Below are 21,623 nucleotides of genomic sequence, written 5' to 3' on the forward strand. Positions count from 1 at the left end.
TGACCTTTTTTTAAAATTGTTTTACAAGAGTGGACTTCTGGGGCGCTTGGGTGGCTCAGTGGGTTAAGCCTCTGCCTTCAGCTCAGGTCATGAACTCGGGGTCCTGGGATTGAGCCCCACAGGGGGCTCTCTGCTCAGCGGGGAGCCTGCTTCCTCCTCTCTCTCTGCCTGCCTCTCTGCCTACTTGTGATCTGTCAAATAAATAAATAAAATGTAAAAAGAGTGGACTTGGGGCGCCTGGGTGGCTCAGTGGGTTAAAGCCTCTGCCTTTGGCTCGGGTCATGATCCCAGGGTCCTGGGATCGAGCCCCGCATCGGGCCCTCTGCTCAGCGGGGAGCCTGCTTCCTCCTCTCTCTCTGCCTGCCTCTCTGCCTATGTGTGATCTCTGTCTCAAATAAATAAAATCTTAAAAAAAAAAAAAAAGAGTGGACTTCCCCATCGTTAATCTGGTGTGTTAGGGTCCAGGGAAAGGGACCTGGGTTTACTGGCAGAGGAAGCATCTTGACCAAAGGCATCTGTGTGGAAAATTGCAGTGTGTGGGCAACAGTGGTTTGGAGGGAAGGTGGAAGAGAAAGGGAAGAATGAAGGGAAAGTTAGAAGTACAAAGAGGCCAGTCCGCTCTAAGTTTGCGGCATTCCTCCAGTAAAAACGCTGGGATCAAAACTTATACCATGTTATCATTACTACTCTATCGTTTACCACCTCTGTGACCCTGGGAAAATAACCTTGGTAATCACGGGAACACCCGGGAGGTACAGCTGATGGCACATTTAAACGGACACCATTTACACATCTCTTCACTCTCAGCCCAGTGCCAGATATGAAATCTCACTGAAATCTGCAACATTCTCCACATGACTCCCCAAAGCCTGAAGGCACCCAGGCCAGCCCTCACCGTCCCTCTGGCTGGTCCCAAGGAGGGTCCAAGGAGAAGGCGTGCACTACTGTTCCACCACGTCCAGGATCAAGGAAGTGAGTTCTGGAAGGCAAATAATTGAGTTTTGGTTTTTGTACATTTGGGGGGAATTAAAATTAAGATGCAAAGTTGACAAGGCCAAAGTAGGACACTCAGAATAGAATGTAATTTGGTACTTGCTTTGGGGGAAAGAAACTGGGAAAGTGTATTAGCTCACACACTGACCAAGGAATTCCGCTTCTGGGAATCTAGCCTTCAATTCTTTTTTTTTTTTTTAAGATTTTATTTATTTGACAGAGAAATGACAAGTAGACAGAGAGGCAGGCAGAGAGAGAGAGAGAGAGAGAGAAGCAGGATCCCTGCTGAGCAGAGAGCCCGATGCGGGACTCGATCCCAGGACCCTGAGATCATGACCTGAGCCGAAGGCAGCGGCTTAACCCACTGAGCCACCCAGGAGCCCCTAGCCTTCGATTTTAAAGAACAAGGCAAATCACGTTAAAATCACATGGGCCTTCACTACAGCACTGCTTGCAACAATGAGGAGAAACGCCTGAAATGTCCAATAAAAGGAGAATGGCTCCATCATTATGTCCATTTGATGTAAAATGATGCATGCAGCCGTTAAGTGTAAAGGTTATGACACCCACGTAAAATACTTAAGACAGAATATTTAGAAGATGTAAAATAGAAATACTATGATTTTCATTACATGAGAGGTAAGCAGAGAAAAAAATGAGAAGGAAAATGACAAAATGCCAGTAACGGGTGATCAAGGTGGTAGATTATGGGTAATTTCTTTTCTTGTTATTTTCCCAAATATCCAATAATCTCCTTATATTCCCTTGATTAACAACAAAAACAGGCGGCACCTGGGTGGCTCAGATGGTTAAGCTTTTGTCTTCAGTTCGATTAGGATCTTCAGAATATGCTTGTGCATGTGTCAAAAATTCTCCATAATAGGAGTACCTAGGTGGGTCAGTTGGTTAAGCGTCTGCCTTCAGCTCAGGTCACAGTCTCAGGGTCCTGGTCAGTTTACTGGCCAAGCAGTCTCATCACCTGACCTCTTTTTTAAGTAGGCTCCACACCTAGCGTGGAGCCCAGTGCAGGGCTCGAACTCATGACCCTTAGATCAAGAGACGGGCGGAGATCGAGATGGGGGCCCTTAATGGACTCAACCACCCAGGTGCCCCCCCTCACCGAAGTCCCAAAGCATCAGCTGAGAGCTTTCATTTCATCCTCTCCACCTGGGAATGCTGGGAGTCCCTACTTACTCATAGGGCTGTTAGGAAGTCAAATGGAAAAATGTCTGGGGATGCACTTTACGAACAGAGTATTATAGGATGCCAGTGTTAATGCTGGTAGCAAAACAAGCAAGAGCTGAAGGACCTTCTGCCTTTGGTGTCCTTTTGCGGGACACCTCCAAGGAGACGCTCCAGAGCATTTCCTTACATCCCATATGTTAAGAGGCCTTTGATAGAAAAAAATGTGCTTTAGGGTATGTGGTATCACAAAAGCTCCCCTCCCCCCGACAAAGCTTACTTAAAATGTTTAGGGAGGACTTCCATCAAAAACCAAGTTTTCGAACAGAGTGCCCTTAATTGAACAAGCTTTGAAAATGATGCAGTGACGGGAATTAGTGGGTGTGTTTCAGTGGGCCTTTCCTTTGCTTCTACTTAAAAAGGAATCAACACGAGTTATAAAACAACTCCTAGAATGGGGAAGAAAGAGACTCTGCAAAGTCAGTATTTTAAAAAGCAAAAAATAGGGGCGCATGGATGGCTCAGTGGATTAAAGCCTCTGCTTCGGCTCACGTCATGATCCCAGGGTCCTGGGATCGAGCCCCGCAATGGGCTCTCTGCTCAGTGGGGTGCTGGCTTCCTCCTATCTGCCTGCCTCTCTGCCTACTTGTGATCTCTGTCAAATAAATAAAATCTTGAAAAAAAAAAAAGGGCGCAAAAAATATAGAACGCCTCTTGTTCTCACCGAACTTTACACGTGTTTTGGATTGTCGTATTTGAAATCCCTGTCCACCATCGAGGTGGAAAGACCGATCTAAGCAACTAAAATATTTCTCAGGGAAATAAGTGGAGCGGGCAAGGTTTGGGGCTGAAAGTGGGAAGAAGAGGGAAGAGGACAGGACTATCCTATGTCGGAAGGCCCTTTCCTGGGACCATCCTCTGGAAGGGCTCCCAACTTCCACATTCCTGTTTCACTGCGATGTTCTGAGTAGGTACTGAGACTCAAGTCACACTCACTGATCTGTCTTAACTGTGATGCCTGTGGAAACATGACCCACACCTGACTGAAATACTCCAAATGCCAAAGAATGTAGTTTCTGGACAATGGAAGGAACCAATCAACCAACCAACCAACCAACCAACCAACCAAAACAGCCAGGCAGGAGCCATGTCAGAACAGTGGGACTTTATTTCTGTGGATCCTTTGGTGTCGGATCAGGTGTGGACTCTGTCTAAAGCTCTCCCCACATTCAAGACATTTATAAGGCTTTTCTCCAGTGTGGGTCCTCTGGTGTGTAATGAGGGTTGCGCTCTGACTGAAGCGTTTCCCACACACCGAACACGCGTACGGCTTCTCGCCAGTGTGGACTCTCTGATGTTTAGAGAGGTCTGAGCACCGTTTGAAGCTCTTCTCACACTCTTCACACGTATAGGGTCTCTCCCCTTTATGAATCCTCTGGTGTCTGAAACGGTTGGAAGTGCGGCAGGTTTCCCCACATTCGTTACATTTGAAGTGTTTCTCTCCCACGTGGATTCTCTGGTGCCGGTTGAGGTGGGAGCTCTGTCTGAAGCTATCCCCACATTTGGGGCAGGTGTAGGGCTTCTCGCCCGTGTGTGTCCTCTGGTGTTTAATCAGGGCGGCACTCTGGCTGAAGCTCTTCCCGCATTCTTGGCACTCGTAGGGTTTCTCCCCTGTGTGGATTCGCTGGTGTTTAAAAAGGTCAGAACGCTGTTTGAAACCCTTCTCACAGTGGTCACATCTGTAAGGCTTTTCTTCACGGAACTGCCGCTGGGTTTCAGAAAGACGTGCCCTGCGGGAATGTCCCTCAATGGCGACAGAGCCCTGAGGTTTCGCCCTCTGACGTTTTACCAGGTCTCGACATTCTTTCCAACTGTCCCCCTGTTCGTTCCCATTAATGGGCCTCTCCACTGTCTGGATGTGTGGACAAGGAACAAAGTTTGAAGTCAGGGCACTGTTGGCAAATTCATTATTTTTGGAGTCTCCCTCTTCTGTGGAACCATTCTTGAGATCTATGGTGCTGGTGAGTCCTTCCTCTTCAGGAGAATTTTCAAGTTTCAGATTTTCTACCCTGTTCTCATGGGTATCACTGTACCTAGAAAACGGGGGACCCTTCCTGTGGAACCCTTCTTGTAGCTGCCCCTTTGGCTCTACTTCTTCTAAAACTTCTTGCTTTGGAATAAATTCTTTGTTCTCAGTTCTGGTTTCCAAACCTGAAATGTGAAAAAGAAAGGAAAAATGGCTGACATGTCTTCCCTGCACAGGAGTGACACGTATAAGCAGCTGCAGTAAAATACCCCCCTCAAAACCCTTTTCATATTCTCCATGAGCCACTCCTCAAGTTAAATTATTATTATTATTTTTTTTATTTTTAAAAGATTTTATTTATTTATTTGTCAGAGAGAGAGAGAGAGAGAGCGAGAGCAAGCACAGGCAGACAGAGTGCAAGGCAGAGTCAGAGGGAGAAGCAGGCTCCCTGTGGAGCAAGGAGCCCGATGTGGGACTCGATCCCAGGACGCTGGGATCATGACCTGAGCCGAAGGCAGCTGCTTAACCAACTGAGCCACCCAGGCGTCCCTTCAAGTTAAATTATTTTAATCCATCTGCCAGATGGGCTCATATTTACCAGTATAAACCGTTCCTTTCCTTTTATACCTGTGCCGACACCCACAACCCATCTCTTTCCCCCTGCCCATTTCACTGTTACAGGAGTCAGTGTCATAACAGAGGCACATCTGGAAAGATTGTCAAGAAGGACAGGACAGGCCTGAATGGATGGATGGTTTAACAAGGGAAATTCTACTCATGTGATGAGTTATCGTAACAGACACACCACGTGCCTCCAATGTCTGGAGGCATGGTCCGCGTGGGAGACAGATCTTGGACTGACTCAAAGTTTACAGGGGAGCAGTCCAGCCACCCAATCCAGAATATCTGAAGTTTACACTCCAGGGAGACTGAATCAGATAAATTCTGAGTTGGGGACGTCAGGCACGACTGAGAACAGAGGGTGGGGACCACTTGCCGATCAGGAGAATCAAGTGAAAAAGGACACACAATTCGGAGAACCTTAGCGCACTGTCGGCTGCTCCTGCCCCAATCCTTGAGCTCCAAAGCTGACATCCTCCAGGCAGAAAGGGAAGGGATGTCACTGGTTTTATTCCCTCTTATGTCCCCAATACCGAGAACAGCACCTGGCTTACTGCAGACACTCAAAATATTTGTTGAATAAATCCCTCTGTGGTAAAACTTGCCAGCCCAGGCCTGAAATATGGGAATTCCCAAATAAAACAGCACCCGACAGCCAAAGCAATGCTGAGAAAGAACAAATTACAACATCAGATTTTAAGATATACTACACATCTGTAGTAATCAAAATAGCATGGTACTGGCACAGAAACAGAATAAAGTGCCCAGAAATAAACCCACACTTGTGTGGTCAATTACTTGATGACAAACGAAGCAGGAATATACAATGCGGAAAAGGCAGTCTCTTTAATAAACCATACTGCCAAAACCAGACAGCTACACATAAATGAGTGAAGCTGGACCACTTTCTAACACCGTAAACAAAAATAAATACAAAATAAATACCAAATTAAAGACCTAAATGTGAGATCTGACACCATAAAGATCCTAGAAGAGAGTATCAGCAGCAATTTCTCTGAATTGGCTGTTTTCTACACATGGCTCCTGAGGCAAGGGAAACAAGAGCAAAAATAAGCTATTGGGATTATGTAAAATTAAAAAAAGCTTTTGCAGAGGGTACTTAGCTGGCTTATTTGGTGGAACATGTGACTCTTGATATCACGGTTGTGGGTTTGAGCCCCAGGCTGGGTGTACAAATTACTTAAAAATAAAATCTTTTTTTTTTTTAAATTTAAAGATTTTATTTATTTATTTGACAGAGAGAAATCACAAGCAGTTGGAGAGGCAGGCAGAGAGAGAGAGGAGGAAGCAGGCTCCCCGCCAAGCAGAGAGCCCCATGCGGGACTCGATCCCAGGACCCTGAGATCATGACCCGAGCCGAAGGCAGCGGCTTAACCCACTGAGCCACCCAGGCGCCCCCAAAATAAAATCTTTTTTTTTTTTTTTTTTTAAGATTTTATTTATTTATCAGAGAGAGAGGGGGAGAGAGTGAGCACAGGCAGACAGAATGGCAGGCAGAGGCAGAGGGAGAAGCAGGCTCCCTGCTGAGCAAGGAGCCCGATGTGGGACTCGATCCCAGGACGCTGGGATCATGACCCGAGCCGAAGGCAGCTGCTTAACCAACTGAGCCACCCAGGCGTCCCCCAAAAATAAAATCTTAAAAAAAAAAAAAGAAAGAAAGAAAGGAAAAAAGCTTTGGGGACACCTGGGTGGCTCAGTCGGTTAAGCATCCAACTGTTGATTTTTTGACTCAGGGTTTTGATCTCAGGGTTGTGAGTTCAAGACCCATGCTGGGCGAAGAGTTTACTTTTAAGAAAACCCCAACAACTTAATAAATTAAAAACAAACAAATAAATAAATGAGTCAGACTGAGAAAGACAAATACCATATGATTACACTCCTAAGTAAAATCTAAAGAAGAAAAATAAACAAACAAAAAGCAGAATCAGACCTGTAAACATACAGAACAAACTGATGGTTGCCAGGAGGGAGAGGGTAGGGGCACTTAGCAAAATGGGTGAAGGGGAGAGGGAGATACAGGCTTCCAGTTAGGGAGGAAGTCACCAGAATAAAAGGCACAGCATGAGAAAGATGGTCGAGGATATTGTAATAGGATGTAATGTAATGGGACAGATGATAGCTACATTGTGAACAGAGCATAATGTATCAACTTGTCAAATCACTATGCTCTACACCTGAAACTAGTGTCATATTTGTGTGCCAACTGTACTCAAAAATAAAAAACAAAAAAAACTGCACAGCACCAGACGACTGACCCTATATTGAAGACTACCAGGTCACAATCCTACCCCAAAACAGAGTTTTCAGTCAGAATTCTTATGTTTGGGGGTACCTGGGTGGGTCAGTTGTTAAGCGTCTGCCTTCAGCTCAGGTCATGATCCCAGGGTCCTGGGATTGAGGCCCACATCAGGCTCCCTCTCCTACCCCCCCTGCTTCTGTTCCCTCTCTCATTGTGTTTCTCTCCGTGAAATAAATAAATAAAATCTTTAAAAAATATATATATATATTTTTTTTATTAAAAGATTTTATTTATTTATTTGACAGAGAGAGATCACAAGTAGGCAGAGAGAGAGAGGAGGAGGAAGCAGGCTTCCTGCTGAGCAGAGAGCCCGATGCGGGACTCGATCCCAGGACGCTGAGATCATGACCTGAGCCGAAGGCAGCGGCTTAACCCACTGAGCCACCCAGGCGCCCCTAAAAAATATATTTTTTAAGAAGATTTTATTTATTTATTTGACAGAGAGAGATCACAAGTAGGCAGAGAGAGAGAGAGAGAGGAGGAAGCAGGCTCCCTGCTGAGCAGAGAGCCCAATGTGGGGTTCGATCCCACAACCCTGAGATCATGACCTGAGCCAAAGACAGAGGCTTTAACCCACTGAGCCACCCAGGCGCTCCTTAAAAAAAGATTTTATTTAATTATTTGACAGAGAGATGGAGCACAAGTAGGCAGAGCAGCAGGCAGAGGGAGAGGGAAAGCAGACTCTCCCCTAAGCAGGGAGATCGATGTGGGACTTGATCCCAGGCGGGCAGACGCTTAACAACTGAGCCACCCAGGCACCCCTGGTATTTTCCTAAGTTTGGAAAAACACAAACCACATAACAAAAGATTAAAAATCCGACCGTAGTTGACCCTCAAACAAGGGTTTGAACTGTATAGGCCCACTCATGTGTGGATTTGTTGGTAAAGATGGTATAATACCGAAGGCAAAAAAAAAAAAAAAAAAAAAAAAAAAGACAATACAGTACTGTAAGGGTCTTTTCTCTTCCTTATGATTTTCTTATGAACACTTCCTTTTTTCTAGCCCACTTTAAAGTAACAATATAGGGCGCCTGGGTGGCTCAGTGGGTTAAGCCTCTGCCTTTGGCTCAGGTCATGATCCCAGGGGCCTGGGATCGAGTCCCGCATCGGGCTCTCTGCTCAGCAGGGAGCCTGCTTCTCCTCATCTCTCTCTGTCTGTCTCTCTGCCTACTTGTGATCTGTCAAATAAGTAAAAATAAAATCTTAAAAAAAAATTAAAGTAACAATATAGTATGTATTACACATAACATATAAAACATGTGTTAATTGACAGTTTATGTTACCCATAAGGCTTCCAGTCAATGGTAGACTATGAGTAAGTTTTTGGGGAGTTAAAAGTTATATGTGGATTTCTGGCTGTGGGGGGAAGGGGCTGGTGCCCCTAACCCCTGCATGTACAAATCAACCAGATATTAAAATTTTTAAATTCTACATAACTAGAGATGTCATTGTGAAAAGCCACTTATATAACCAGTAAAACAACAAAGAGTTAATATAAAAAATACAAAGAACTGCCAAAAAACAATTAAAAAATAGTAACACAGGAAAGGAAGGGAGATAGGATGTAAACAGGCAATTCGTAGAAAGTCCAAAATAAAAATCTGGAAAGATATTTAAGCCATTAGGAAACAGGAAAATGCAAGTTAAAATAATAAGATACCATTCGTTCTTTAATCCACCTAGTATTTATTGAGCACCTACTATATGCCAACCACTATTCCAAGTGCTTGGGATATGCTAGAACCAAGCAGACAAAATCCCCCCTCCCTTGTGGAGTTTACAGTCTAGAAGGGGTGGTCAGACAACAAAATGAGCATAAAAGATATTCTCTAAGAAGTCAGAGGATGATGAATGCTGTGGACCAAGTTGAGGAAGGTAAGGGATCGGTCAGCAACATGGGAGAAGGAGACGATGGAAGGCAAACTGTGGTATCAAAACACGATGGTCAGGTCAGGCCTCACTGAAGACGGAGATCTGAGCAAAGACTTGAAACAAGTCAAGGAGTCTGCTTAGTGGAGATGTGGAGGAAGATTATTCCAAGGAGAGGTATCAAACAGAGAAGCAACAGGATACAGTACGCCCACCATGTTCCAGGAGCAGAAGGTCAGTGGGGCTGAAGCATAGTGAGCGAGGGGCACAGTCGGAGAGGGGTGGGCAGGGTGACAGGGCCTTGTCGCATTAGGCTTTTACTCTGTGTGAAATAGAGAGCCACTGCAGGTTCGGAGCAGATGTGTGATGGAATATTTCAAAAGGCACAGTGAGCTACTGCGTCACGACATCATGCCATCAGCTGAACCCCAAATGTTGACAAGGATGCAGAGAAAGAATTCTCACATATTGCTGGTAAGAGCCCAAACTGGTTACAGTCCTTCTGAACAGCAAAATGGGCAAACATGCCTAAGTCTATTCTCTTTAGGTGTTCCTATAAATGAACACGGAATGATTCAATGTTTGATGTAATGCTATTTGTAATGGTGAAAAACTAGAAGCTTTGATGTCCATTGATAGGACAGTGGATAAATGAATTCTGGACTATTCATACAATGAAATATACCAGTGTTAAAATGAATGAATAAGGGATGCCTGGGTGGCTCAGTCGGTTAGGTTGCTGCCTTTGGCTCAGGTCACAATCCCAGGGTCCTGGGATCGAGTCCCACATCAGGCTCCTTGCTCTGCAGGGAGGCTGCTTCTCTCTCCGCCTCTGCCTGCCACTCTGCCTGCGTTTGTGCATGCTCGTGCGCGCGCTCTCTCTCTCTCTCTCTCTCACAAATAAATAAATAAATAAATAAATAAAATCTAAAAAAATAAAAAAATAAAAAATAAAAAGAATGAATGAGAGCTACATGTGTTGACATGGATAAATACCAGAAATGTAATGTAGGCCAAAAAATAAATAAAAAAGGCAAGGTGCAAATGAATCATACAGGAATATATTAACATATTTAAATATTAAATTTGTTAAACCTGGGTGGTAGATACACAGATGCCCATTATATTTTTTGTATTTTTCTATGTATTTTATTTAAAACAAATGAAAATAGGGGTGCCTGGGTGGCTCAGTAGGTTAAAGCCTCTGCCTTCAACTCAGGTCTTTTTCTTTTTTTTTTTTTTTTAAAGATTTTATTTATTTATTTGTCATAGAGAGAGAAGCGAGAGCAAGCACAGGCAGACAGAGTGGCAGGCAGAGGCAGAGGGAGAAGCAGGCTTCCTGCCAAGCAAGGAGCCCGATGTGGGACTCGATCCCAGGACGCTGGGATCATGACCTGAGCCGAAGGCTGCCACTTAACCAACTGAGCCACCCAGGTGTCTCTCAACTCGGGTCTTGATCCTAAGGTTCTGGGATCGAGGCCCCCATTGGGCTCTCTGCTCAGCAGGGAGCCTGCTTCCTCCTCTCTGCCTGCCCCTCTGCCTACTTGTGATCTCTGTCTGTCCAATAAATAAAATCTTTAAAAACAAACAACAAAAAGAAAGAAAGAAAGAAAAGAAAAGAAAAAGCTGAATCTAGCACCTAACAATATAGAACAGCAAGGTCCTGTTGGGTCACAAAAGAGACAATAGCTCTCAACCTGTCTGTGTGACCAGCCCTCCACAAATCACGCACAGCTTGAAACGAAGTCAGCACTTACTCGGAGAGACCGATGAGACCGCGTTTCTGCAGTCCTTTAGGGCGTTCTCCCGGCAGAAGTTCCTCTGAGCTGGGTCCAGGTGGTCCCACGCCTCCCAAGTTAGAGACACAGCCACATTGTCAACCATCACCAACTCCTGAAATGACACGAGACCTCCACTCAGCGCCTGCTGTTCCAGGACAGTGGAAGTGACCACTCATCTCCGGAGGAAGCCGGACTCCAGAGTAGTCTGCACACACTGAGCAGGAAGCCCTGGGAATCAAGTAACAACCAGGACTGTTGAGTCTTTTCCAGTGAGTCTTGGACTGACTGGAGTTTCAAAGTAAGAAAGAGGCTGAAATTCTCCTGCAATCCTGAAAAGCCTTTCTGTGGACTGTTTACAATAATGTGGAGAAAGAGCAAAATATTCATTTGAGTTACATCACTGTGATTAATGAAAATGGAAATCTGATATGGATTAAAAATATACAGGCAACCAGGAAGTCCCAAATTCCAGTGCTGACTCCAAGGCTTGCTCACCTCATGTGTGAAATGCATACAAATAATTTAAGAAGATGAGGGCAGCTCACTGACAGCAGCTGTTCAACGACATTTACTTTCCCTTCCCAGGACCATTGCCCTATAAGATAATTAACCAGCAAGATGATCTTTTGTGCTAGCTTATTTAAATCTAAGTTGACCATTCTCAGAGGGTAAAACCGCAGTTCTTAGAAAGGGAAGGTTCCAACACTGTTGTGGGGAGATATCAGTCCAGGCTTCAGTGATGGGTCACAAATTGACTCCAAGGATCTCTCACTAAACAACAGAAAAAAGAAATATATTTTTAAATTTTCTGTGTGTTGTTTTGATAGCTTTAAATTTTATTTCCTTTTTCTTTTTTTTTTTTTTTTTTCTGGCTAGGGAGACTGCCCTTCCCAGAGCTAGTCAATTCTTTGAGCAAAAGGCTCAGCGGGTTAAGCCTCTGCCTTCAGCTCAGGTCATGATCTCAGGGTCCTGGGATCGAGCCCCTCATCGGGCTCTCTGCTCAGCGGGGAGCCTGCTTCCTCCTCTCTCTCTGCCTGCCTCTCAGCCTGCTTGTGATCTTTCTCTGTCCATAAAAAAAAAAAAAAAAAAAAAAACCTTAAAAGGAAAAAAGACTTAGCCAATGCTATTTAATCTCAAGCCATACCTCCCCTACCTGGCCTGTGTACCCTAGGAGGTAACACTCCTTTACCTTCATCACCCTAGAAGCAGGTATCAGGCCAACTACAGACCAGCCCTATAGGTTAGAGCCTGTTAAAATTATTAAAATTAGGGGCGCCTCGGCTTCGGCTCAGGTCATGATCTCAGGGTCCTGGGATCGAGTCCCGCATCGGGCTCTCTGCTCAGCAGGGAGCCTGCTTCTCTCTCTCTCTCTCTCTCTCTCTCTGGCTGCCTCTCTGTCTACTTGTGATTTCTCTCTGTCAAATAAATAAATAAATAAACCTTTAAAAAAAATTATTAAAATTATTCAAACCAACCAATTCTAAAGTGTTCCCCTGCCCTGAGGTTCCTTGAGAAACCTCAGTATAGACAGATAGGCTCTGGCCTAAACCTTCCCCTTGCTCCAGTGTTCTGCCTCCTCACCACCCGTGCTGTCCTTCCCAAGCAGCTCTGAATGTCATGCTGTGCCTCCTGTTTCTAAGATCTGAGTATAATAAAACTTGTTTTCTCCTGACCCTTGCCTCGGCTTCCTTGTAAATGAAAATCATACTCCTTCCTGTATGTCTCTTCTACTCTCAGTACTCTGAATACTTTCACCCCAACACCCCTTCACTTCTGACACCAGATGTAGGGGTTCTCATATATCCGGGAATTCTGTAATACAAGCTGGGTATCCTAAAGTTTAACTCAATTCTGATATTATCTATCTGGATATAAACTCAGATCCCACAGGTTAAAGGCGGGGTCCCACAAGACTATATTCTCGCCTCTCAACTTTGGAAGCAGCAGGTCTCCAGGTTACCCACTATTTCTGACTTGACCATAAATCAGGGATTCCCAAGATCTCCCTCTACCAATCTGACTCTGCTTGAAAAGCTCACAGTACTTAGGGAAACACTTAAGTTTACCAGTTTATTACAAAAAGATATAATAAAGGATACAGATGAACAGCCAAATGAAAACATACATAGTGAGGTCTGGGAGGGTCCAGAGAGGAGGAGCTTCTGTCCCCTAAAGAGTTGGGGTTTGTGGGACGCCTGGGTGGCTCAGTTGGTTAAGCAGCTGCCTTCGGCTCAGGTCATGATCCCAGCGTCCTGGGATCGAGTCCCACATCGGGCTCCTTGCTCAGCAGGGAGCCTGCTTCTCCCTCTGCCTGTGCTCGCTCTCTTCCCTCTCTCTCTCTCTGATAAATAAATAAAAATCTTAAAAAAAAAAAAAAAAGAGTTGGGGTTTGTGACCCTCTGGGTACATGGATGTGTTCACCCATAGGAAGCTCTCTGAATCTCATACTGATGAAGTTCTAGAACATAGGCGAGGTTCGGTGGGCTGAGGTCCAGAGCTGATGACCAAGAAAGAATTCTTGAGACATCTTTGGTGCAAAATGGTGATTAAAGCACGGGACAGGACCCGTGGGCAGGAAGAGCTGCAGCTGCCCCGGGTGGTGAGGGATGGCAGGTTACTGGTTTCAATGGAGTTTTCATATGCTAAAGAGGGCCTACAAGGTGCCAGGATATTGGAGGCCTTGCCCCTTCCGGAGTGATCAATGTTGTCTTTAGGCCAGCCATTAACATCAAGATAGTTAGGAGATTTTTGGTGGGATGTCACAATCCTGTATCAATCATCTTTGTTATTAGAAGAGATTTAACTACATTTACATTCCCTTCTACCTCAGCCTCCTTCAGTTTTGTTTACGGTGGGGAGGGAGACATTAGGGCTTGAGGAACTGAGTTATTTGCGTCTGGAAATTGTGCTATTGATAAGGTAACTTCTTTGTCGATCTCTAGGACATTTGTAAGCCAAGGGAAACTCTGTCTTGCAGGATGTGATCTCTGCAAGTTAACTATTTGTTTCTCGTTTATGGCCATCAGGGGTGCCTGAGGAATGTCACACACATTACGGAGGGGAGCAGGTGGAGAGGGGGCTGCAAGGTGCCAGCTTTTGCTTTGTCTTCAGCCAGTCTCCTGCTCCCTCATCAATACTGTTCGGACTTTTTATGGAGGCTTCATCACATAGATATAATCACTTAATTCCCCATCTCCCCTCTGCCCAGTACCATTATCAACTGTAGGGGGTGGGGGGCTGTCGCTAAACTTCTAAAAAGTAAAACAAAGTGGTGGAGAACTGCTGCTCTAGCCTAAGTAGTTAACGACATCAAGGCACTTTCCATCTGACATCTATCTTCCCCCAAATAATCTAGTTAGACTGGAGGGTGTCTTCCAATGGGTAAACAATGCTCCCACGTTGATTTTGTGCTCAGAGGTCGATAACTGATATCATTTCCTGGATAGGTTTACCTGTCACTGTTTCCTTACGAAAAGAAATTTCCATGCACACCCTGAAGTTAGGACAAAGCATAGTTAGGAAAGAAGGTCTGAAACTCAGCATCCCGGCCACCAGAACACTTTGACTCCTCACCTGGGGTGAAGCCCCATCCAGCGCTCTCTGAAAAGCGCGCACCGCCGCCGCAGCCTTCTCCCCGCTCTGCGGGCAGTACCTCCGCACCCAGGCCTGGAGCTCCTGGGGCAGGATGCTCAGGAACTGCTCCAGCACCAGCAGCTCCAGGATCTGCTCCTTTGAGTGCATCTCGGGTCTCAGCCACCGGCGACAAAGTTCCCGAAGCCGGTTCAGCGCCTCTTCGGGTCCAGCCACCTCCTGGTAACGGAACCGCCGAAAACGCTGTCGCGACTTTTCCGGATCCTGACAGTCCCCGGACGGGTCGGGCTCCTGACCTTCGGGAGAGTCTTCCTCCACTTTCACTATCAAAAGTCCATCACGCAGAGACGGCGCGCCCACCCTCGACCTCGCAGCTGCCATCCAGGCTCCTGCCTCAGCGTCAGTGACTTGACTCGCGGTCAAGCTCGAGCTCATCGTCCTCTGGCGCGCGCTTGACTTTCCCGGAGTTCTGCCTTCAGGTGACAAAGACAGCAAACCCTACAAAAAGCCCCGGAACTCATCGGCCTTCCCCAGAACAGCAGCTTCCAATTAACCGGTCCCCAGCAGGGCCCTACTCTGCCCGGCCCACTCCGATACTCCTCCCACCCGCAGGTATTCCACCCACAACCCGCCTCGCCCGGTGACAAAAAGTACTAAAAAAAGAGCCCGGAAGTGCGTAACCAACTTCCGGAGGTGCCCTCCCTCCCCGGCATTTCCTGGGCCTCTCTAGGCGCCCGGGAGGAGTGAGGTCCATCTCTATGGTGTGCCCTTCTGCCCCTTCCATAGGTACTTTGTGTGTGTACCCTCCTGGAGGAGTTTGCAGTCGCTGAGCTCAATAGAACTAAGTGATACTCTTATTTTACAGCTCGAATGTTATTTTTATTTTTATTTTTTATTTTTATTTTTTAAAGATTTTATTTATTTATTTGACAGAGATCACAAGTAGGCAGAGAGGCAGGCAGAGAGAGAGGAGGCGGAAGCAGGCTCCCCACTGAGCAGAGAGCCCGATGCGGGGGCTCGATCCCAGAATCCTGAGATCATGACCTGAGCCAAGGCAGAGGCTTTAACCCACTGAGCCACCCAGGTGTGCCATCGAATGTTATTTTTAAACGCGTTGTCTGTGAAGAAAGTTTTGTAAGTGTTGGGTCCCCCAATAATGGGCCCATGATTAAAGGAGCGAGACTGATACAAAGCAAAGGTCAAGCAAAGCTTTATTTCGCGCCAAGCATCAGAAATCAGACCGACAGTCAAACAGACAGGTCGGGGCTGCCCCTCCAGAGAGGACGGCCCCTCCAGAGAGGACGACCCCTCCCTGCTTTCCAGACTAACTTATAGAGCAAAGGCCATGTGGTTGGACCTGACCACACACAGGAAACTCCACAGTGATGCTAGGCGACCAATTGAATTACAATTTACCCTAGTAAACATTTGAACCAGCCTATCCCACCTTGGTTAGGATTGGCGCCAAAAGGCTCCCAAAGGGCGGGGCCCATACTCCTTGGTAGCTAGGAGACAGTATGCGCCCCCACTGATTGAATACCTCCACCTGGCCTGACCCACCCTTGTACTTGGACTTTGTTACATGGGACTAGTTTCCAGGACTTGCTTTTAAATAAGTTCCCTTGTGGGGGGCAAGGTCAATTTAAGCTTTACAGCAAAATGGCAGTTCAACCAGGGTGGGGCTGCTCTGGCTGAATAGGCCCTTACATAAGTTTTGCCCTTACATAAGTTTTGATGTAGAAGATTAAAAATCCACCTGTACAGTGAGTGGTAAACCAGCGTCCGTCCACGTGGTACTTGTTGATACAGGAAAGGTTTGTAGGGTACCTGCTACACACCGAGGATTCCTGCCTGACACTAAAATGACAAGACTGAGTAAATATAGTCTCTATCCTCAGCCTCCTAAGAGAGTCAGACACTTAGATCGTTACAGGACAGGGTGGTAAATGCAATATTTTGGCATGTATGGTCAGCCATGGCTGATGGGGAGGGAGGGTACCGTGAAAGACTTCACCTAGGAGATTAAAGCTTAAAATGTCCATAGGGACTGAAGACATAAATTTTTCTAAGGTTTTGTTTATTCATTTGACTGTAAGGACCTATTTAGCAAGAGGCTTTCATTAAAGTTAAACTGTCCCTGCTTCCCTATGCCCAGGGGATTCACTTAAAGGCAAGTCCTGGAAACCAGCTTCAGGTAACAAAAGCCCAGACAGAAAGGTGGGTCAGGCCAGGTGGAGACATCTGTTCAGTAGGGGGTTGCTTATGGTCTCCCTAGCTACCAAGGAGTAGGAGCCCCCACCCCTTGGGAACCCTTTTTGGCGCCAATCCTAATCAAGGTGAAATAGGCTGGGTCAAATGTCTACTAGGGTAAATTGTAACTCGATTGGCCACCTAGCATCACTATGGAGTTTCCTGTGTGTGTTACAATCTCATTGGTCACCTGTGTGTGGCCAGGCCCCGGCCTCATGGTTTTTGCCCTTAAAAGCTAGACTGTGAAACAAAGAAAGGTCGCCCACTCGTGTAAGAGGTGCGACCCCGGACGTTCAGTTAGATTCTTGATGCTTGGCGCGAAATAAAGCTTTGCAAAGCTTTGCTTTGTATCAGTCTCGCTCCTTTAATCACGGGCCCATTATTGGGGCATAACATGACAGAGAGGGAACACAAGCAGGGGGAGCGGGAGAGGGAGAAGTAGGTCCCCAATGAGCAGAGAGCCCTCCCCCACCCATGGGGCTGGATCCCAGGACCCTGGGATCAATACCTGAGCCAAAGTCAGACACTTAATCGACTGAGCCACCCAGGTGCCCCTGTGTTGACCTCAGCAGAAATCAAGAGTCTGTTCTCAGCCACCCAGGCACCCCTTAATGTTCATTTCTAATGAAACTTCACTTTCTTCCTTAATCATGAAAAATTTCCATGAAGCATTTATATCAGGAATTAGGTAGCATGATGACTTAATTTTCATCTCCTCCAAGGAAAGTTTTTTTTAATTTATTTTTATTTCTATTTTTAAAAGATTTTTACTTATTTATTTGACAGAGATCACAAGTAGGCAGAGAGAGAGGAGGAAGCAGGCTCCCCGCTTGAGCAGAGAGCCCGATGCTCGATCCCAGTGATGAGGGAGCAGGAAGCTGGCTGAGGACAGAGCAAAAGCTGGCACCTTGTACCCCCTCTCCACCTGCTCCCCTCCATATGTGTCGCATTCCTCAGGCACCCCTGACTGCCATAAAACGATAAACAGTTAACTTGCAGGGATCGCAATCCTGCAGAACAGGAATCTCCCTTGCTCTACAGATGTCCTAGAGACCTAAACAGGGAGGTTACCTTATCAATATCACAAATTTCCAGAGGCAAATAACTCTCGGTTCCTGAAGCCCTAATGTCTCCCTCCCACCATAAACTGGAGGAGGCTGAGGTAGAAGGGAATGCAAATGATAGCAGGATCATAATACCCCACCAAGAATCTCCCAACTATCTTGATGTTAATGCCTGACCTAAAGACATTGATCAAGCCTAAAGACATTGATCAAGCCATAAGGGCAAGCCCTCCCCTCCCATACCCCCCCCCCCGCACCTTGTAGGCCCTCCTTAACATGTGAAAACTCTGTTGAAACCTCCCATCCCTTCCCCTCACCTTCCCCCAACCGCAAGGTATATAACATGCTGACCCTCACAACCTGGGGAAGCAGCTCTTCCTGCCCACGGGTCCTGTCCCCGTGCTTTAATAAACCACCATTTTGCACCAAAGATGTCTCAAGAATTCTTTCTTGGTCATCGGCTCTGGACCTCAGCCCACCAAACCTCACCTAGGTTCTAGAACTTCATCACCAGGACCCTGAGATCATGACCTGAGCCTAACGCAGAGGCTTTAACCCACTGAGCCACCCAGGTGCCTCCAAGGAAAGTTGTTTTGTTTTTTAATATTTTCTGATGTGGCACCAAGCCAAGGTGTACACATACCCACAGGTGACAGGGCTGTATGAGGTTTTGTTTCTCAAACTGTGGGCCACAGACAGCATTGGAACCTCCTGGAAGCCTATTAGAATTGCACAATTTAAGCTTTGCTCCAGACCTCCTGAATTTGATTCTGTATTGTTTTTTGTATTTTTAAAAGATTTTATTTATTTGAAAGAGAGAGAGAGAGCAGGGAAAAGAGGGTGAAGAAGGGTCTCCACTGAGCAGGGAGCCAAGTGTGGGGCTTAATCCCAGGACGCTGGGGATCATGACCTGAGCCTAAGGCAGAGGTTTAACTGACTGAACCACCCAGGCACCCCAGAATCTGTATTTTAAAAAGATCCCAAGTGACTTGTATACACAAGAATTGCAAAGAAGAGATCAGATGAACTTTTCTGACCAGTACCAAAATTAAATATTTTGTGCAAATAGATTACCAGGACACGTAAATATTTTGTGTGACAATGTGAAACAGAGTTGTGTTTCAGGGGAAAATGTGGAAGGAATGGAGCTCCACCATAGGTATCCTGCCTCCAAGCATTTGAAACTAAACTTTGAGTTTGTAACAGGAATTTTGATCATTTAAAAACTTCATTTAAAAATATTTTATGATGGGGGCGCCTGGGTGGCTCAGCAGGTTAAAGCCTCTGCCTTCGATCCCAGAGTCCTGGGATCAGCCTGCTTCGGCTCTCTGCTCAGCGGGGAGCCTGCTTCCCTCCCTCTCTCTCTGCCTTCCTCTCCGCCTACTTGTGATCTCTGCCTGTCAAACAAATAAAAAAAAATTAATGATGATATTGGGGCACCTGGGTGGCTCAGTGGGTTAAGCCTCTGCCTTCAGCTTAGGTCATGGTCTTGGAGTCCTGGGATTGAGCCCCACATCAAGCTGTCTGCTTAGCAGGGAGCCTGCTTCCCCTTCTCTCTCTGCCTGCCTCTCTGCCTACTTGTGATAGCTCTATCAAATAAATAAATAAAATCTTTAAAAATATATTTTATGATGATATCATTTTGACCGCTGGACTCTATTATGTGACTGTATCCTCATTATAGTATGTTTGAAAACATAAATACCAAAGACTTATGTAAGTATCATGGAAATAGCTTAACCTTTGGATCCTATATAGTCAGAAAAGTCAGAAGCAGAAAATAATCTAGCTAGTTAATAGAAAAAGATTTTAGGAGGTTTTTTCCTTGCTTCAAGGAACAGAATATATAATAAAAATACAATAATCATGTTTTACATGTTTCAAATCCATTTATACTTCAACAATGTTCAGAAAACAAATCATACAACTGAAATGAAAAATTCTGTACATTGGTTTAACATTTACATTAAATCATCTGCATTATTTAACAAGTGAAGAATTATCCAAGTTATATATTGTAGGTAAATTCATATTAAAAATTCATCTATTTGGGGCACCTGGGTGGCTCAGTGGGTTCAAGCCTCTGCCTTCGGCTCAGGTCTTGATCCCAGGGTCCTGGGATCGAGTCTCGCTTCGGGCTCTCTGCTTCGCTGGGAGCCTGCTTCCTCCACTCTGCCTGCCTCTCTGACTACTTGTGATCTCTGTCAAATAAATAAATAAAATCTTTAAAAAAATTAATCTATTTAAATGAGTACAATTAATATCCTGATTTATGAATGCAAAGTCCCAGGTAAGGTCAGAATTCCATATGACATCTTTATGGACTAAAACTTAAATTACAAACTAATGGTTTATCCAAAAGTTGTGCAAAAGCACAGGGAGTCAACCCCTACTTTCTGTTTTAGCAACTATGTGGCTAGTTGGGTTCTGTTTTGGTTAGACATCAAGGTGCAGCATGAAAGAGGCAAAGGCAGGTTATTTCAGGATTTATCTTTATGACAAATCCACTTCTAGAGAAACAACTTCATTACTCTCAAGGCTTAGGTTTGTCATTCTCGAAATTTGGAGCAATTTATAATAATTTAAAGACATAACTGGTCCGATGTTTGTATCTGATATCTCCAAATGGTCTGAAAGTTCCTGGAAGGCAGAAACTTTGTATAAGTCTACTTATTCATCTCTGTGGGGATGTCATCACCATTTGGCAGGAAGTCAAAAGTTCTTTTCCCAGTATTTTGGGACAAGGCTTCCACTAGGACCAGGTGGCCAAGGATGGGCAAAGGAATTAAGGACAGAATGCAAATTCCTACGTTCAGGCAAACCTAGCTTCAGGAAATATCCATTTATATAATTAATTATGGAATCTGGAAGTCAATAACAAGAACTGTGAGGGCAGTACAAGCATTTTTCATCCTCTCCCATCAAGGTGGTCTGCTCCCCCGGTGATTACCAGTCAGGTTCTACCAGCTCCTGCCGCTGGGTTGTGTGATTATGGGCTCTAACCACAACATACTGTCTCACCTTTAAAAAATAATTGGAAAAATAACTGAAAAGTAGGGGAAGGATTAATGGGGCCAGAGATAAAAATGAGATTACAAGTGGCCCACTGTAAGCTCCTACGTACTGGCAAAAGATTGCCTACAATTTGGCTCTGAAAAGCCTCAGCACCCAATGCAAAAGGAAAACAAGATCAGTTACGTGACATGCAGTGTGTCTTGGGTAAAAGCAAACTATTAATACTAGTAGCTTAGGAGAAATTCAGCTATTCTTGATACCAAGTGGGAAGATAAATTTCCCATGACTGCCCAGGAAAAGGACACTGTGTGACATAGTGGACAGTATCTGAAGATCTCTGTAATAAGTAAATAAAATTAACGGATTTTAATGCCCTTTCAGTGTTAGCCGATGGCAAGTCCCAAAGCACAAATTCAAAAGAGCTAATTCTGTGAAGGAAGAAAAACAGTGTTGTTTAAGATTCAGCTCTCTGAAGGTCTGGTTTAATATAAAGACAAAATTCAAAGTGCCTACAGCATCGATTTCCAGACCTTTTACTCTGCCATGCAGGCTGTGATGACTATATGTGAAAAGTCCATTTCCAGTACTAACTGGATCATTACCCTTTTCTCTCCTCTTGATAGTATCTTATTGTGGTATATTGCAAAGGCGGCCACAAAGTAAAACAAAAAGTACAGGAATACACTTTGCAGTTCCCCCTTTCTAAAAGTGGAGTCTATTTTCCCACCATTTGAATCTGGGCTGATCTTGTGGCTTGATCTGACCAACAGAACGTTGCAGAAGTGAAGAAGTGACACTGAGTTTCAAGCCTTGGGATCAAGAACCTTCGCAACTTCTGGCCTCTTGCTTTTGTAACCTGCCACCACCGAGTGAACAAGTCTAAGTTAGGCTGCTGGGTGATGGAAAACATG

General features: G+C 45.3%; 1 protein-coding gene across 1 annotated transcript; it reads right to left on the reverse strand.

The window, feature by feature from the left end:
- Positions 1-3,320: 3,320 nt before the first annotated feature.
- On the reverse strand, positions 3,321-15,065 carry ZNF394 (zinc finger protein 394). Its single transcript, XM_082712734.1, has 3 exons — positions 14,366-15,065; positions 10,769-10,904; positions 3,321-4,386 (listed from the first exon to the last, which is right to left on the reverse strand). Exons 1-3 carry the CDS (start codon positions 14,816-14,818, stop codon positions 3,326-3,328), a joined length of 1,650 nt encoding a protein of 549 aa, XP_082568860.1. The 5' UTR covers positions 14,819-15,065; the 3' UTR covers positions 3,321-3,325.
- Positions 15,066-21,623: the final 6,558 nt, after the last annotated feature.

This window comes from Mustela nivalis (assembly GCF_964662115.1).
Source record: "Mustela nivalis genome assembly, chromosome: 19".
Classification (NCBI taxonomy): domain Eukaryota; kingdom Metazoa; phylum Chordata; class Mammalia; order Carnivora; family Mustelidae; genus Mustela; species Mustela nivalis.